At 35.0% G+C, this 19,835-nt stretch overlaps 1 protein-coding gene across 6 annotated transcripts in view; it reads right to left on the reverse strand.

The window, feature by feature from the left end:
- LOC134421301 (sodium channel protein type 1 subunit alpha) overlaps positions 1-19,835 on the reverse strand; it is an 88,374-nt gene that overhangs the window by 8,913 nt on the left and 59,626 nt on the right. For 4 of the 6 annotated variants that reach the window (XM_063162037.1, XM_063162041.1, XM_063162039.1 and 1 more), the window contains 3 exons: positions 18,431-18,604; positions 16,530-16,652; positions 4,059-4,340 (listed from right to left, as the gene is read on the reverse strand). In XM_063162037.1, coding sequence (XP_063018107.1) covers positions 4,059-4,340; positions 16,530-16,652; positions 18,431-18,604 — 579 coding nt within the window. The remainder of the gene's footprint in view (positions 1-4,058; positions 4,341-16,529; positions 16,653-18,430; positions 18,605-19,835) is intronic. The other 2 variants (XM_063162042.1, XM_063162043.1) reach the window with 1 other exon arrangement.

Below are 19,835 nucleotides of genomic sequence, written 5' to 3' on the forward strand. Positions count from 1 at the left end.
TAAAATATATTGTATATTCTCAGTGACACTAAATCAGGAGTAATTAATTGATTTCAAAGATTACAGCAGTATAACTGAAGTCAGCATCTGTTCCAAAGACTTTTTTTTTCTGCCAAGGAGATTTCAATGACACACATTCAAATGCAGATTCAAATGTAGTTATAAAAAACAACAAAACAAAAATCCTCCATCTCCTTCACTACTAGTAAAACGTTATAGATTTTTTTTCCTCTGATAAATAATTTCTTATGAAGTTGTAAGTCATGCTGGAGTTTTACCACTCAATTTCTTTACCAGAAAAAATCACCACGAAGATTCACGTTCCCATTTGGAGATACAATAGCATCTTGCTTTTAAAATACTAACCTGTTGGAACTTTGAAAGTACCCTAAAGTTTAGGTCTTAGAATTCAGCTTCTGATTTTTTTTTACCATACACTTCAAGAGATGTGTTGGCTTACTGATATTAGTAGCAGTAGAGTATAATATTGTGCTTTGTGGCTCGTTTGCCACATTTTATCCTGGTGACCAGGATAAAAGCAGGCCTCTGGGAGATTTACTTACCAAGGAATCCAAATACTACGTTCAAATAAAAAGGCATAAGGCCATAAAATTATCAGGGCAGATGCCACATCATTTTGTGTACACCAACCTCTTCCTCTTCACTCTGTGGTGCATGACAATTGTGAAGATAATTTCTCCAGCAGATCTGTCTCTGCTTTGATGCTTCTCTTTAGGGACAGAGAAATACTCAAGCAAGTTCAGACCAAGAAATGAAAAAAAGAATCTTGAAGATCTACATAAAACAATATGATCTATGCTATATTATAGAAGAAAAATAATCTTACATAAGAAATGTGGACTTATATGACTGATGGCATGAATAATTCTACTCCAACTTCAAACTATGTAAGAATTCTGGAAAACAGAATTCTTTGTTTGATCAACAAAGTCCATAAAACTTGGTTTTATCAATGACATGTATTGTTAGGCTGTATTTTTGGGCAGAAAGAATTATAACATTGCTATAATACTAAAGATTTTCCACACAAAGATTTTCTTTCCACGAAAGAAAAAAAACCCAGGAAATGTCAATGAAAAATTAGGTAATGTTCTTTTCCTCATTCAAGAAAGTCATTCACCAGCACTGCTGAGTAAACTCAAGAAAGAGCTTGTTAGAGGATTCCTTTTGCTTAAAGTCACTATGACACATTTGCATTTTTTGAGCCCAGAATACTTCTTTCTGAAATTATCTCTCTGCTTTTGAGTGTTTCTGTGTGAAATAGATGTTTCTTTTCCATATCACTCTTAAAAAAAAAGGTTTCTGTGATGAACAGACTCATATACAGCAAGAGACATTAAAAAAAAGTTTCACAGTTTTTCATTTTTGTCTTTCCCAGAATAATAAGGCCCTCAGTGCCTTGGTTTGAAGTTCTTTTGGCTTGTTTTCATTTTGATTTTTTGGCTTAAAAATGTTTTTAAGTTCCATTAGCATTCACTCCAATTTGTGATACAGATAGTAAGGTTATGGTTCTTGTAACCCAGAAAAGCTGGAGGGATTTACAGCATTCTTTGGATGACTCAAAGGGCATGAGCCAGAGGGCAGAATGGAGAATAGAAATAATGAAGAATAAGAGGAAGCTTTCTGTATTTATTTTCTAGCCTCCTGGCCTTGTATCAGTTATTCATGCACTGATACTTTTCACAGAAATTGTTTTAGAAAAATGACATTGACCTCCCTGGGGTTATTTCTCGGGTCCAGCACTACTAACAGTCTGTGCCTGAGGTTGTTGAGGTGCAGAACCAAATGAATTCAGTAGAAAGGCCATTAATGCTCACTTTAGGCAAACAGAAAGCATATCCACTTGCAACCATGGTTTTATAATCAGATTTTTCAGACTCAGTATATAATGTTAGGCCAACTGCTAAATGTTCAATAGCTTTATCTTTGTTTCTGACACAGCAATGTGTACCTCTAACTGAGTCATATTTTAGCATTTTGTCTTCTTTCTATTGCTGCAAGCTGTTTAGGAAGGACAGGAATATCTAGGGCTATGATATACCTATTCAAGTCTCATGTTTGTTTTGACATGATGGCTTTGGAGGCCTGTTCTAGAGTTCGATCCAAAGTACTTTATATATCAAATAGAAAATCACCTTATCAATCTTTTTTGATTGAGAAAGCAATGTAAGAATCTCAAACAGTTATGAATTGTGGCCTTGTTTTCTTGAAGGTGAAAAAACATGGATTCTTTACACTTCAATACATTAAATGAAAGTCAAGCTGATACTATTCTTTCTCAGTCTTAGGGATCTTATGATTTCATAACTGCAAAATCACTCCTACGGGCTTACTTACCAAACCCTAAAAGATGCAGGGATGATGTTTTGTTCAGTGACAGAAATGCCCCTGTTTTTTTCTGCTACGTCACACAAAAAGTTCTCGATGACTTTACAAGCATTTTAGCAATACAGAAAAATTAAGTGCTGTTGTCATGGACATTCTACTCACACAAAAAATCCTCCATCATTATGTGGGGGTCTCATGCTCTTGTAAGATCTCTACATTGTAGATACTGCACAAACTAACATGCTTGTCCTCCATGAGAGCTAGGTCTTTCTGTGGTAGGTCTAGATGAATTTTTCCTTTGGAATTGTGGGAATGAGTGGCAAATTTCTCCTCATTTGCCTCCCAAAAAATCCAATAATTTAAGAATCTAAGCCTTCATGTAAGCAAATATTTGTGTCTTTTCAATAAATAGAAGATGAAATAATCTATGCGTAGCCAGGATACTGAAACCTGGAGTAATGACTTGTGTCCCAGAGTAGAATAGGTTACTACTAGAAGGAGAGTTGCAAGCTACTTGGAAAGAGTTCTGTTGATGTCTTGTTTCTCCTCAACACCTGTAATGAAGCATTCTGACTCCCTGGGTGAGTAGACTTCATAAAGAAGGCAAAGAAAGTAAGTACTTAAAGTCTTCAGTTATCAAAATCAAATTGTATTCAGTTCAGTATTTTATTTCTTTAATACTATTGATCCCTCTCCACTCTTTCATGATGTGACAGTAAAGTGAGGAATCATAATGAAATTTAAATGGACAGACTTATCAGTCTCACAGGTAAGATGCTGTATTATCTGGGAGAGGCAGTTCCCATTGCTCAGAACTACTGTTTTAGACCTTGTGCAGGACAATGTCCATACCACTGCTTCATTTTAATGATTTGTCTTACTGAAATTTTGTATAAACAACATAAAATCTGGAAACTTATTTAAAAACAACAAAAATTAAACATAAGATACTGCAGATTTAGATAGTAACCTCAAAAAAAAAAGCATAGAAATTGCTGAAGGTACACAACATAGGTAAAAGTCCAGCATTTTCTTGATTAAAGCTGGGTGAGATTGGTAGCTGCTTCACAATACACACATAGACAGTGTTGTGCCTTCAAATTTTTTATATTGAAGGCATAATCTTCTACTACCTCTCTGCATATATTTTCTTTCTTCTTCCCTCAGATTTTGCTAAATAAACTCTATGAGGTCCTTTTGCACAGAAGTATCATGAAAATATTTCATAGATTATAGTACCAAGTGCTATTTTTCTTTTCTTATTTCTCTTCTGAATGAGGAATTGCTTTTTAGATTAGATCTGCCCTGGTGGCAGCCACAAACCTGAGATGAGATTTGTTACCTGGAATTCTTTGTGACTTAATCACACCTATGGAGATTTTTTTCCCCAGCAACGGGAAAACTTAAAATGTTTAGATACCTGAATATCATTCCAGGTAATTCTAGAAACTTTAAAAGTTAGAAGCGGTTAAAGGACTAAGGGAGTCATAAATAGGAAGTTATTTCATTAGATGTCCTGAGGATTCTTTATTCATCATAGTAGACTCTACTTGCTGCTTATGATGAAAAAAGTAATCAATTACCCATGTAGCAGAACTACTAAGTCACAGATAAAAATCATCAGGTAAATGTTTTGTCTCTTTGTTGCTAGAATTGCTTTTCACTACTGCTTATAAACAGGAAAAGGTAGATAAAGAGTGATCACTTACTACTTGAAGTAAAGAAAGATACCCAAATCCTACATTATCAAAGTTTACTTTCACGTTTTTCCATCGGGCACTTTGATTGTTTTTTATGAGTTCCTCGCACTGACTAAAATTGTTGATTTGGTCGACTTCAAACCTTTCATCAGTTGTGGTGTTAACACAGTAGTAGAACTTCCCAGCAAACAGATTTACTCCCATGATGCTGAAAATTAGCCAGAATATAAGACAAACGAGAAGCACGTTCATGATGGATGGAATTGCTCCTAAAAGGGCATTCACAACCACCTAGTACACAAATACAGGGGGAAAGAGAAAAGAGTATAAGCATATTTACAGCAATACATTTTTGTATACTGTTTCACCATTCCTTAATAAATGCTTATTCAGAAACTAATACTATAAAATTTAAAGCAGCATATTAATAACTGTAGCATTGCACCATTCCTTTAAATTATTAACATTAGTACATGTAATGAAAAGAAAATAAGTGAGATAATGAAAATAATTAATAGAAAAACAAAAGAGAACATTCGGCAGTAGTAACATGATGCCTGACACTGACTTGTTCTACATAAAAAAAGGTGCTAAATGAAAAATGTAGACATAATAAAGTTCTAAAAATGAATAAAATTATAGCTTAAAAATGTTTAAAGCAAAATGGCGACTTGTAGATTTGATCAACATAGTTTTGAAATTTAAGCTGGAAATACAAATGCCATGAATCTAGAAACTAAGCTCTACATAAAAGAATTATGCGCGAATTAAAGACATCACTTTATTGCCTTATTGTTCCATGCAAGATTATAACAAAGATTAATTTCTTTGTATACGAAAGCAAGACAGGTTTGCAATATGTGTCTACTTGAATCAACATAATTTATTTCAAGCTCCAGTCTTGTTGTTTCATTAATTAAGTTAGCAATACCCTTCATTTATCTAAAAAAGGATATAATTAGGGCTTCTGATTTTGCATTTTGAATTACTTTTGGGGGGATTACTTTCTCAGATATTTGCAGGCAAGATGTCAATATATCTTTTGTAGTAAAAAGGTGCATTTTTCTGATATATACAGAAATTAATCACATGTGTCTGTCAGACCTATCAAAACTTTTGTGATGAGCAATTATTTTTCCTTAAGTATCCAATTCCAGCTTCTCATTTACAAGTTATATTTTATTTAAAAGTTTACACTTTTTTTCTTTTTTCTTCTGTAAACTTTTGGGACCTGGTAGGAATGTAAAATATGAAGTAGGGTTCTGACTTTCAGTAATCTAAGTTCTGCAGCAAGGCAGGAAAGGATTGGCATGGATATTGGAGCACATTAAGTTGTCTTAGTCCATCTCTGTTCCCTGCAATATTGATGCATTCTCCCCACCACCAACATAGTTGTGAGCAACCTCAGAACTGCTCAGTCTTACTACCTGTATTTCACAGCCTCTAGAAGGTCTTTGTAAGAGGAATATTGTGGTTGTGTTATTTGTCACTCAGCACCCTCCTCCCCTTTTCCTCCCAAATTATAGGGCCAGCAATTAGGACCTGTTTAGAGATCTTGGGTAGAAAGGTTGTTTTCAGGGCATATTTTCTTTTCAATTAGAATGTTCTCCTCCATTGCCAGACAGTAGAAATGGGATCTTTCTGTAGCAGAATAATCCTTTTCTTCTATAAAACCACTATTTTATTTTTTAAATGTAACACTTTCTTATTTTTTTTATATTGCTTGTATTTTTGGTGATGAAAAGATCCCACTAATAAATCTGTTGCTATTTAGCTGCATGGAATTGAGAACAACATAAAAATTAGAAATGGAATTAGAAATTCTGAAATTTGTTCCAAGTCTGACCTGATCTATGACACTGCACTATTCTATTGCTGCTTTGAAATTCTAGGCCAGCTAGTGTTTGTCTTTTTTTCCCCTACTCATAAAAATGTTCCAGATGTGTTACACTGATTGAATTCCTCTGTTTAGTCTTGATGAAAAACCTGAAAATAAAGATGTCAAGAAAGAAAGATGGGGATTTAGTTCTGCAACTCAAATGAATTAAGGTTACCTCTGCTCACACAAAGAATGGTTTTGCAAAAATTGAGTGCCTGTAGCAGTTACCTTTATAACAACCCTGACATCCATTGAACCAAAGCACAGATCCAGAACAGGCAGCAGAATAATAACAGCAACAATAACTGTTACAACAATTATGAAGTGATAATAGTTGTAGTAAAAAGGATTTCTGCAAAATGCATCAGTGCATCTTGCACTTGATAATCTTTAGATGAACAGGTAATGCAGTCTCACCACTGAGACTATGGAAAGATCAGCCACATCTTCTTGGATAAAAAGAGAACAGCTTCCAGCAACTGTTCCAACAATGCTTCCAACAACTTAATTCATACAGGTCACTGAAAACCCATCAAATGGTAATAATTTTTGGTCACTACTGACCTGGCCTGGATGCGAACTGGTGACCTAGAGATGAAAGGCTCTGTATCCTATTACCAACCCCTTGAGCTATCCAGTCCCCCTGGAAGGTTTTTTAAGAAAAGAAGAAAAGAAAATTAAAACTTTTAGAAGTTGTTTTGTGTTTGCATTTTTTTTCTGTTTGATTTTTCTTCCTCAACAGTGTTGAGCCTTACCGCTATCATATTTATAATGTAAAACTGTATTGCTACTCATTGGTCAGATGCTTGGCTGACTGTAAAGTTCTCCTTAGCAAGAGGTCTTTAATTTCTTCAACACATACAGTTGGACGTAATTGCCTTAACAGTGTTTTTCTGTTTTACTTTTTTTTTTAATATTTGCTTTGGGAATTAGCTGAGGTATCTTCAGGATAACCAGGACATTAACTTAATATATATCCAAGAGTGCACCCATACATACACAGACAACACACATAAGTTACAGCAAATGGACAGAAGAAAGGGAGAACCAATTGAAAAGAAAGGGAGAACCAATTGAAAAGTAAACTGAATGCAGAAAAGGGGTCAATTAGCATTTCTTAATGAGTTAATTTAGCAAATAAAAATTGCCATTCTCATCTTGTTGGAAAGAGTCTGTAGAAGGTTAAAAGAATGTTGGCAACTACAGCTTTTATTTTTTGTTTGGTCTTTAAATCTAGATCAAATATGCATGATTCAAAATGTATTTTTTCTTTTAAAAGGGGCTGTTCTCTCAGGCCTATTTTCTGTTATTTTTTGATACAGAATATAGTGCCAGTGAATTGGAAAAAGACGTTTGCATAGCTGTTTCTTTGGTTTCATAAATTACCTATGCATTTCCTCAAGGCTGGGATGTTGCTGGTCAGGCTGACTCCAGTGAGAAAAGCTGCAAAAGCCCAAGTTCATTCTGCTTGTTCACCTTCCTATAGCTTCAGGTAGGTGGAACAGCAATAAGAACAAGTGAGAAGCAACATCTTATTCCTAAAAAGACAAAGGAGCTCTAGACTATTTTACATTTCAGTCAACATTCATCCAGGGAGAAAAAAAATATCATTGTGGGAAATCATGTCTCCTCTAGAATAAAGCAGTATCTCATATACATATATACAATTTTTCACGTTTGAATTTACGTAACATCTTCCAGTATCAGATTAATATATAAGAGAATTACTGCAATACTAATTTTATGTCCTATCTTTAGTAATCCAAGCATTTTTCATGGCTGCTGTTTGTATCTTCTTTTGAAAAACTCTCCAAAGAAAACAGTACAAACCGGACAAAAAAATCAGTTTTGCTGTCAGAACTGTTCATATATATGTAGAATGAGGATTGTACAAAACACCAGCTTATCCCTGCTGTATGAACAGAATATAAGGAAGCTTTACTAGATTGACCCCTGCTGTGGGAGACATAGCTGAACACACAGTGAGATATACATGTATTCTAGTTGCCAGGGGAAAGTATTTTCCATGGATCCTGACACCTCAGCTGCCACAGACTTTCCAGGAATTCCTACATTGGAGCTGAGTAATGGATATATCAGAGCCTCCTGAAATCTGTAAACAAACAAGGAAAAATCTTTAGTAGTCCATATCCACTTTTCCCATGACTTTTGCAGATTCTGTGAAAAAGATCCTAACTCTCATCCTGGTGCAAACGAGGAGGAAGCTACCATCTTTGGGATGAAAAGGGAGATGACAGGAATATGTGGGGAACATTTTTCTACTCAAAATTAAGAAGTAATTTATTTTCCTCCACTTGGAAGGTATCAACTTTGTAATTTTATGCTTAAATAGGAAAAGTTCCCAAAGAGCTGCCCGAGAGAACATTTGCAGTGAGAGATGGAGAAGTGAGCAGTGTTTGGATTCTTGGTGCAGCACACAGGTAAGACTGCTGGAATGGCAGGAGGTACACCATGAGTGGACACAGATGTAGGCACAGGGGACAACGGGATCTGCATCTACCACGTGCTCACAGTGAAGGACCTCGAGGACAACACACAAGGAAGTCAAGAAGACTCTGAAACCACAATGACTTCACCAAGTGGGTATCAAGTAACAGACAAGTGTATTCTCTCAAACTGTGGAAGAGCTGAGGCAAGGGAAGAAAGGACATAGTAACTGTATGTAAACATACAATAACTATCCCAGGCAGGGGATCAAAAGAGCATCTGAGGCAAACCATGAAGAAACCCCACCCCTTAATCAAAAAGATTAACTATCTGATGCTGTAATAATGGCTTTCTGCTCTCCCTAGTACTGTAAAATTGATGATGGAAACTGCTTTTTTCTGAAATTAGAGGAGCCTCTTCTACAAATCATAACACAGCAGAAGGTCAGTAGGATTGGAGGAAATGCTTATGGGGCTTAATTTAGGAGCAGCTGAGTCAGTTGAAGATGTTTGTCACAAAAGGAATGGAGGTAGTGGACCTGAGGGGCAGCAGACAGAATAAAATCATGGCCCAGTGCTGAGGATTAAGAGTGACCCTCAGCAGAGGCTCTGGGATTTCTGCCGCGGTTGTTTAGTGTGAGGTTTGGAGGTGCCCATGAAGGAAGATAACTGGCAATGCAGTACAGGAAAAATATTCCCACATAAGATACCCTGTCTCATCTGAGTGCATACGTGGGTTTGGATTGAAGATGGCTGTTGGGAGGGAAAGGTTAAACTGGAAGATTTGGTGAGGAGGGAATAGTTTCTCTCAAAGTGAACTTGCAACTGCGAATGCTAAGCATGTCAGTGCGGGAAAATTCCATTTATTATGCCTAGTGTTGTTTATCCTCTGCCTGTTTTGAGAAGCGAATTCCTGTGTAGACACAATACACTCTCACAGACATGCTTGAGCCTCCTCTGGGAGACAGAGAGCTCAATAAAGCCCAGCCTTGTGATAAACTGTGCATGCACAAAGCCCTTTCATACACTGGGGGAGGCTGTGGGCCCAGCTGTCCCCACAGGATGAAGTAACCCTAAGGGACCTTGTGTCCCATGTGTCTCTGCCTCCCAGCATTGCTGGCAAGGGAATGAAATAAATTTACTCTCTGTATCTGAGCTGCGTTCTGCTGGTTGCCCTGGCTACCTGTGGATTCACACTATGGCTATCAAAGGATTAAAGTTCTTTATAGTGAAAGGATAAAGTATACGTACTTTTCCACAGCACTGTTGGAGATGGAAATCTTATTCACAGATAATAATGAAAATTTATCCCATTTTATCAATGCTTATATCAAGTGATAAACATCTGTGATACTGCAGTCTAGCAGATGAGGACGGAACAGGAAAGGAAGAAAGAGAGAGAGGGAATTGAGAGAGAAATTGCAATAATTCTTTTACCTCAAAACTAGAAATTCTGTCATTGAATAGCTTGGAGTGGTACTCTGGGAAGAAGCATGCTGCATGTGCTGGGTGATCAGCTATGAACTGGCTGTAGAGGCAACAGTAAATGAAAATTGGGTGTACCTGTGAGAGAAACTGCAACCTACTTGACATGATCCAAGCACTCGTTACGGAGGAATGAGGAGAAATTTTAGACTTTAGGAACCTAAAAATGTAGAATAATCTAAGTAATTAAAACTTGCTCATTTTCAATTAATTACTCCTATTTTGTCTCAATGGATTTTTGCAAGAAACTAATTTTCATAAGTTTGTCCCACAAATGAAAATCAGAGTGGTACACCATGCACCATGTTGATAGGAATGTATGATCTATATTCCACTAACTACATGCTATTGTTCCAGTATTTACCTGACAGCAAAATAAACCAAAAATGAAAACAAAAATCCCAACCCAAAAAATCCCAACCCCAAACAAAAAGCCCCACCAAAATGAAAATCAAAGGCCTCCACCCCCCAGATGAAAAAATTTAAACCCTAACACTCCTAAAACTGCTTCTATTAAGTAAGAATTTCCCTTAACCCAACTTAAAGCTGTTGTCCTGTTGCCATTTTTGCACATCTGAGAAAAGTCTGGCTCTGTCTCTTACCTGTCTCTAATCTTCCAACCCAAATTACAGGCAATCAATGGATTTTGCCATTAATAGGCATAGAATAAAAAAACTAGTTTCTGCTTTTGCTTCACAGTTTGCCCTAATTCCATGTGTGTTCATATATTTTATTTTTAATGACATTACCTAGGATTATGCAAGGTCAGAATTAAGTAATATTTTGAAAAATGTTTAGAAAAGTTTAAGAAATTTGAAAATATAAAAACTTCCTTATTTTCGCATATAAACTAATGCTTATCTTTAAGTCATGATCACTAAAAATTAGAAAACCAAAAGTTTGGAGAAGTAAATTATTGTGGAGGCCCTGGGGATACAAATTATGAGGGACTATTCTATTTTTTAAATCAATTTTTAAAAAGTAAAAAATAGGAAGGAAACAATGAATTTTGTCAGTGTTAGGCATGAGAAGCACGTTGTGTGAACCAATTGAAAAAAATTATTTATGACAGTGTCTTCAATTTTTTGAGTAAAAGGAAGACTGTATTGGGAATATACAGTGAAGATTATTAGAAAAGTAGCATTTAAAGCAATGACTGTAAAAGAAGTTGGACTTAACTGAGAGTGTGCAAAGTCAGGCAGGTGGAAAGGACCAAAGAGAGCTGTCAAGGAGTTACAAGTAAATCTTAGTCTGAACAATAATGAGCAAATAAAGCTGAAGTAAGAGATAAAAGGTCTCAAGGGATAAGAAAATCACTCCCTGAACAAGACAATTGCTTATTTTCCACTTTTCTGTAACTGTTACTGTACAAGTGCACCTGACTGGAGAATGCTTCTCATAGTGAATTTTGTCTTCAAGGAAAGGAAAATACTTTCTCAAACAATGCACCACTATTTTTATAACACTTGGTGCTGGAGAAATTTCACACTATTGGGTGGTGAGTTTATATCTTGGAATGCCACAATTGTTAGCAGAGAGGTTCAACTAGGTGATTCTGAAGTTCTGTTCTAGCTTCAATAAAAAAAATTTAACTTGTTTAAAGTAGCAACACTAGCATTTGTTATTCACGTAACAGTCTCTTAAAAGCAAGCTACACTGTTGGACTTAACAGAAGATGAGGTTCTGGAGCAGCCTGATTCTGTTTCTCACCAGAAACGAAGTATGCAAAAAGTACTTTTGAAGACAATATAGAAAAAAAGACATAAATTTATATAATGTTTTATAAAATAAAATAATTATCTGCCAAGCAATAAATTACTCCATTAGTTTGAGAAAACTTGGTAAATATTGTAAAGAGACATGAGCATGAAAACAGAGCAGTTATCTGATGTGGGAATAGTATTTTTGTATTTCACTACATGCAGTAAAAAAACCCCAACTACTTGCCCTCCTTGTTCCATTAATGAAATGTTGTCAACTTTTACATGCTCTGTAATATTTTCAATTAAAATGCAAACTATATTATGTATCCCATTCAAAATTTTTAAAAATTTTGATCCTAACAGTAAGGGTTTTCTGTAAGATGCAACAACTACAAAACTGGAAAAAATGGTATAATTTTCAATTACATAAAGTAACTCTTCAAAAGTTCTCTTCTTATTGTAGAATTACAGTCTGAAAAATACTAAGATGTTTCCTGTATGATCGGTGAACACGTATATAGACAGATTTCAAAGTTTGTAAATGTTTAACTTGCCTTTCAGGAGACACAAAACATCTAATAGACTCTTCTCAAAACTCAAAATTAATGAATAAGATCAGTCCTCAAAAAGTCCTTCCAAGTGCACGATGTTTAGATCAAAAAAATATATTCCTCTATTTTTTAGAGAAATTTGCAGAAATTATTCACTCACTTCCTTGAGAGTAAATACATAATTCTTAAGTGTGAGATGAGATGCTAAATTTACACTGAACATGGTTGCTACTGATGCATCATTTACAGTGCAGCTATAGAAACCCCTGCATTAGTGACACCCTCCTGCAGTTTGTGCTTGCAAGGCTGGTAGTTCTAACTAATTTGCTAACGATTCTAGTGAATGCAAAATTTTTATATCACTCACATGTCTCCTGCAGGACATTATAAACCTCAAGAAAGATAAAACTCTTACTGGAATTTTATAAAAAAATTATGAAAACTAGTTTCCAACAACGGCCAAAGAAGACTGAATTCAGATTCCAAGAAGGGGTTTTATATGTTATATGTTGTGTGTATACACTTGGAGTGATTTACTTATTGTAACATATAGGGTGTTTTTAATTACACAAAAATCTTAAATTGCAATTATATAAATATCTGTAGTTGTGACTATTCAGATCACAGTATTTTGGAGTGTATTTAATGTATTAAGAGTAATATTCAAACATTTCTTTAGGTTATTTTGAGTATATTCGGTATAAATTGGGTAACAGAGTAAAGCATAGACATTCCAAAACAATATAAAAGCCAGATTCAAAATTTTAAAGAAAGCCAATTTTTATCTCAGTTAAAAAACAACTAAAAATCTTGAAATAGCTGAAAGAAATACCCATTTGCTCATTTTCTTGTTTTTTCTTTAACCCTGAAATGTCAAAGAGTTATTTCCAAAAATTTAAAGCAATTGAGAAGCAGTGGAGGATGAATATATAGAATCTACTTGTACTGGGATTTGCAGATGAGGTTGTCTCTCCTCCTAACCCTTAGTTTACAATGTAGTGATTAGTCAGACTGTACTCATTAAGGGTAGAAAAGGGGGAAATACTGTACCCACAATAGAGGTAAGGGGAGGAACCAGTGGTCCACCCCATCCAAGCTGAAACGTATCCTATATGAAATAGAAATATATAGCCTGTTATTAGTTGTGAATCTGTAATGACAGACACTTGATGCTATGTTTTATAACTCAATTAAATGAGAAATGTTTCTTTCATACTAGTGAAGTTTTGAGTACTCTTGAAAATGCCTCATTGCCACTTTCCTGGTAAAGGAATCTAAGGAATAGCCATTGAATTTTAGAGGAGATTTAAGATACCAAATACTCTAATTTAGATTTTAAAAGTTATGAAATTGGACTGGAAATTTGAAATACAGTAAATGTTTAAAGCCATCAGCCAGAAATATGCATAAGGCATGCAAAACTGAAAGTGCAAGTGGATTTCAGATTGTTTGCTGCCTTCTACTATTTCTCTAATAAATCAAGCACGGCATGACATGCTTTATTTTGTGAAGTTAGACACAAATGCATGCTTTATTGTCACTTAATTCTCTAACTCAGCAAAGCAAATGTACTCCATATTCTACATTTTCAAGTAGCATACCAATTCAGAACTAGCGCAAAAGCATTAAACTGCAAGTACTAAAAAGCTAAACAAAAAGCAATGGGTATATTCAAATCTCAGTTTGCAGCTACTTCTGCTTAGTACATACACTAATTGAGATGAGAATATAAACCCTAAGACAGAAATTTAAATTAAATTAAAGCAATCCTTTACTTTGCCTTCCAGCATCTGGGTGGAGTTGGTTTTGAGATTCAATATAGAAAGTATTAAAATTTCTCAAAATTCAGTGTACTATACTATACTATACTCTACTATTTAGTATTCTATACAAAATTCAGCAGATATTCTAAATGCCTTTAATATGGCAAAATTCACTTCTGTGCTTAAGGCAAGCACAAGCTATGGACTGCCTGTACCCTATTTTGCTGCAAGTGATTCATGTTATCTTATACTCACTTTGGAAAGAGAATTATGAAATAGCACAATTATAAAATTAATTGTAACTAAAGAGTATAGATGAAGACTTCTAAGAATGTAACTTAAAATCTGAAGTGTGTTTCATGTTTAGGCATAACAGAATAATCATTAGTATATACTGACTGTATAAAATGCTGCACTTCTCCATTCATCAGAATGAACAACTTATTTAAGAGAAACTTTGATTGAATTAAATTAGTTGAGTACTTGGCAAATTGTTTTACAAAATGATGCAGAGTTTCTTATATCCACAGCCTCTTGTGGAATACTTCAGATATTTTACATTTTCAGTGCAAAATTTGCACAGTTTTGAAGATGGGTAAACATTAAAATTTAAATACATGCTGAATAAAAACTCTGTTTTATCACAGCTCATTGTAGGTATGAGTAACGTAAGAAATCCAAGAGGGCTGTTTTATCTTTGCTTTCTGCAGACAGAAAAAGAATCTCTTTTTATGAACTCTTTATGAAATTAACTTGGTTTCTGAGAAGACTTCAATTTGACTATAGTCTTATGAGCTGGTCAATTATTCATCATTTGAATCTTTTTACTGTTCGTGAGTCATTCATAAAGTAATGCCAACAACTGTCAGTGAGCTGTTTGGAATGCTTGCCAAGTGATTTGGAAAAAAACCACTATTTCAGAAGTGCAAGGAGTTACCATAAGGCCTCTGTATATTTGGCCAGTCAAATCTGCCAAGTGACTGGAATCAGGCACTTCATTGACTGTCATTAATATTGGAGGACAGAGCTGAAGCCTATTTGCTTCTCCAAGCTTCTCTGTGATTCCTAACCAGTAAATTGCTCATGAATTATTCATGTTGTGTAGCTGAAATTCTATCATATGATTGGGCTCCTGGCAGAGTTTCATAGTTATTCAGCAAGCAGTAGGGGAAAGCAGTAAATAGAATTCAAATAACAGGTATCTTAATAACAGCTTCTTTATGCATGAATATCCTAAATCTTGTAAGTGGAAAATTTACTAAGGCAATCATGTAAAGATACAGAAAAATGAATAAAACATTTGGCAATCAATTTTAACATCTTTTTAGAAATGGTCTTTTCTTCCAATGTCATTTTAATAGCTGCATTTTTTTTCCTCCCTGCATATTATCTGTACTGGTCTCCCAGTCCTCCTGCAGCTGACCAGAACATCATTAAAAACATAAAGCTGACAGCAGTTTCCCAACATTTCTCTGCACAAAACCACACACATTTATCTGAATGTTCATGAACAGTATGTACAAAGAAAGACAAAGAGAAAATGGCTAAATCAAATAGTTGCATATTCTGTGGTACTTGACCAGCTCTTACCCTGCTGAATATCACTTCATGAGTTTCATATAAGGAGAAAACTGTTACAAGTCAATTTGCTGCATGAAGCTGAAGTTTATTAATTCAGTAATCATTGCTTAGCAATGTATTTTCTGCTGCATTCTGAAGTGAAGATAGATAATCTGCTGAATACAATTTCAGGAAAAGAATTTGAAGCCTCAGTTTGACTTCATTAATCTTAGATTTTTTTCTAAAGATTTTGCATTGTTTCCTCTTATGTTTCCATGACACAGGAAAAAGCATTCTCTTAAAGCATATTTCATTGACATGCATATAGAGTTAGTTTGTATTCAGTGGCTTTAAGGAACAGAAGGTATAAACAAATGAAAAAATAAGTCAAAATGCCTTCTTGAGTGAGATGAATAATAAGCAGGGCCTCTAAATTACTCAGAGTAACAAGAAATAACTTTATATACATTGTATTGAATATTGAATAGCGATTAGTTGAAATAAAAGAAGCATTTACCTGACAAAAAGAATAACTTCATAGAGGAATCAAATAACTTGATTTGCTTTTTAAGTCAGCCAAACTCAGAAATAGATTTAAACCACTAATAGATATGAATGTATCTGTAGTATCATCTGATGAAATTGAATGGGGTTAGATTAAAGGGAGTTTATAGAATATAATGAAAAATGAAGAAGTTCAATTTCTAGGAGAAAATATCTTTTTTAACTAATGCTAATGATTCCTGTATAAATATTTTGATATATCTGTCAGTAAATAAATCAATACAATTGTGTTACGTTTTATTTATTATTAGCACTCTGCTAAGTGAGTTCATAGTTGGCAATTTCAAAGACTCATATGAAAAACTCCTGAGATTGGCTAGAAAGTAAAGTAACCTTAATGAATATAAGTTCTATGTGATAACTGCATATGGATTTAGGTGAATGGATGAAGCTTTTTGCTTATCTGTTAGTAAAAGATATGCGATAAAAGATAGTGCAGCCTCTCTGCATGGACTTGTCATTCCTTGTTGTGCATGCATGTATTCTTTAGATGCATGCATAGTTTCAGACACTTTCATGTGTTCTTACCCTCATGCCTTCAAATCGTGACAAAGCTCTTAGAGGTCTCAAAGCTCTTAGTGTCCTAAGGGACTTAATGGCACCAAGTTCAGAGTAACCCAATGCATTTGCTGTTAAGCTAACCAAAGAGACCTATATGAAAACAGGAAAGTAAAAATTATTATTATTATTATTATCACTACTTTACATACCATAGATGTGAGATATACACTTCGTTAGAAGAGTCTAATTTTGGATCACTTTCTTCAGGAATAGGGAGTCTTTCAAGTTAAAAAAGAAGAAGAAGAAGAAAGAAGCAATATGAAAGGTGAATAGATAAACAAACAAAAATATCATAACTAAAATCTGGAAACATTAGTACTTCTGAATTTCATCCTTTGCTACTGATCTGAGGACATTTAAAACCACAAAACCTGAATTATATTAATCTCTCCTTTTCACCAATTTAGGTATTGGTCTTATTTTTTCTTTGTTTTACAATACTGTTGGGATCAGTAATTGTGGTTGATAATGCCATTTGATTGCTCACAACTGAAAAGGAAGTGATTGGAGTTTATATTGAACTACATGTGGATCACAGAACAACATTGCTCCTCTGAAAATTGGTAAAAAGGACTATTTTTGTTATAGGCAGTTTTACTGACAAATCCTTTTGCCTGACTGCTGAAATTCTGAGCTTTACAAGTTGAAATTAACCTGGAATATGCTGTTTCTACAACCTTAGAAGGACGGTTCCATTGGTGGAAGAATTTGACAGGCCTTTAAATATTCCATGTCCCTACATTACCTCAGTGCAAAATACCACATTCTCCACATTTGCTATGGCTCCTGTCCAAAACATTACTTTTTGTTTGTTTCCCATTTCCCCTAAATGTTCCCTCATTATGCTGTTCTAATTTCTTAACTATTTATTGGGCCAAAAATAGCATAATGTTCTCATATACTCTTTCATTATAAAGAACAATGTGTCAGGTAAAGAGAATTCTAGGACTGTGCTCATACTTAAAAACAAGCATTATATGTGCATTTTTTAGCTTTTAAAAGTTAATAGCTTTTCTGAACTTTTCAGCAGCTCTAGCAACCACAAAACTTGGTTCTTTTGAAATCTAAATTTCTTTTTTCCAGCACATTCATTGTATTACTGAAAACTTTCAAGTTGCCATAATCTAAAGGAAAATTAAAGAAAATGCCCACATGTGTAAATCCAGCATTTTTCAGGAACTAATTCAGACACTTTAATATGTACTACACCTTCACATGATGTATTAACATTTTCACATTCACAAGATGGCTGTTTGGGATAGTATGATTTAAATAAGGTCAAATATTAGAGAAAATTAGTTTAAAAATGAACAGCTGCTTCTGTTTGCATGTTTGTTCAAGCTTTTTTGTTGGAGGCGTCACTTAGGTACCCATTTTGAGAATTTCATTACTAAAAAGCAAAGTGTTTTCTGAGAGAGGGTACTTTCTTTGTATGAAACATGACTATCTGTAGCTGTATATGTGGAGTTGAATCCTCAATATATTTAAACTACAATGCACACAAATAAAAAATGTTGTAAACACCCATTTAAGAAAAAAAGAAAAAAGTGAAGAAAATTAATTGTTCTGATGCTCCAAGGCAGGATGACCTCTTTCAACGGCAGTGTTGGGATAAAGCCCCTAGCTGCCTGGGGGCTCCATGCAAGGTCCTTCTGTTCAGCAAGAGGATTCCAGTCTCTCTTAACATAGCAAGGCAGTGCTGCAAGCATGAAGTGAAAGACCGAGAAACAGGGAATTTTTCCAGCTGCCTTACTTTTCAAATTGAAAAGTAAACTAGTTGGCATTAATAGATATTATCGCTGCAAAGAAAGTAAGTTAAAAAATTACCAGATAAATAGAAAAGTGTCACTAGGAAATGCACTACGTACATCGACAATCAGGAAGTCCAGCCAGCACCAGGCATTAGTAAAATATGTTTGGTAGCCATAGGCCACCCACTTCAGCAGCATTTCCAGAATGAAGATGTAAGTGAAGACCTTGTCAGCATATTCCAGCATGGTCTTGATAGTTTTACGTTGTTCAATGTATATGTCTTCAAAAGCCTGTGAGTATAAACATTCAAGGATATGTTATTTTTTGTTACTGCACATGCTTCAGGTTGTAGCACAACAAACCAAAAAGGCAACAAAAAATGGCAATAATATTCAAGAAATGGCAAGGATATGTCATTTTTATCTAATGCTTCTTTTTCTGGTAACTCAGAATATATCTGGTTTTTCCCTATGGAAATATATTTTCCAGCTCTCAGGAGGAAGAAGCAGATATTACACAGCAACCACTACACTGGTCAGAGATTTTTTAAAGTGTGTTTATTTATTTATTGCTGATAGTGAATTATTCTTCTCAGATCATATTGCATATTGACAAATAGAATTGATTCTGCCAAGTGTTGTGCCTGAACTGAATTCTATGAAATCATCTGGCTTGTATGTAGGTAGACCCAACTACAAAATCCAGGGCCTTAGCTGTAAAATTTGGAGGACAATGACAATACAAGTTACCTTTTGTTTTTTAAGTCCTCTGGCTTCCTGAACATTTTAAGTTATAAATCTTAAAGTAAGTTCTTCCTTTCTTAAAAAAAATATCTCTCTTAAATCAATTACCTTCTTTATTATTCACATTTTATTAAATACATAACATTTCTGAGCTCCTTGCAATGTTATTTACACTTTTTGTGTTCTCATTTTTAGGCAATTGAAAAAACAAATAGCTCCTGCTTTTCATTATTTTTTTCCCCTTTAATTGCTTTCAAATTTCAATTCTGATATTATTTCTTATGAGACTGACTGATTTTATCAAGCTGAAAGAACTGGAATGATCTGCTAGCTTGCAAAGATTTGGATTTTTTTTTATATTAACATTCATTTTTACTCAGCCTGCTTTTGAACCACTTGACATCTGTCAGTTCAAGTAATTGGTGTTTGTATATCAGACATCAAGCTAAGGTCTGTGTAATTCTGGTTGCTTGCATCGGGCACTGTGGAAGCTGACACTCCTGTACTCACTAAAACTGGGAAGTCAGCACTTGTGATTTCCTGTGGGCGGGTGGGGGATGCCAGAGGCAGGGAGATGTCTGCGCCCTGCCCTGCCCTGCCCGCTGCATTTCCTGCCCCTGGTGACAGTGACACCTGTCTGGAGCGTGGCCTTGGGGTGAATAAGGGATGCAGAGCTGGTGGGTACAAAGAGATCTCTTCACTGCCACAAAGGACTTCAAAGGGAGAGCAGAGTCTCACATCTCCAGAGGCTTGGGCTAATCCATGGTCTTTGAAACGC

Source organism: Melospiza melodia, chromosome 8 (genome assembly GCF_035770615.1).
Source record: "Melospiza melodia melodia isolate bMelMel2 chromosome 8, bMelMel2.pri, whole genome shotgun sequence".
Taxonomy (NCBI): domain Eukaryota; kingdom Metazoa; phylum Chordata; class Aves; order Passeriformes; family Passerellidae; genus Melospiza; species Melospiza melodia.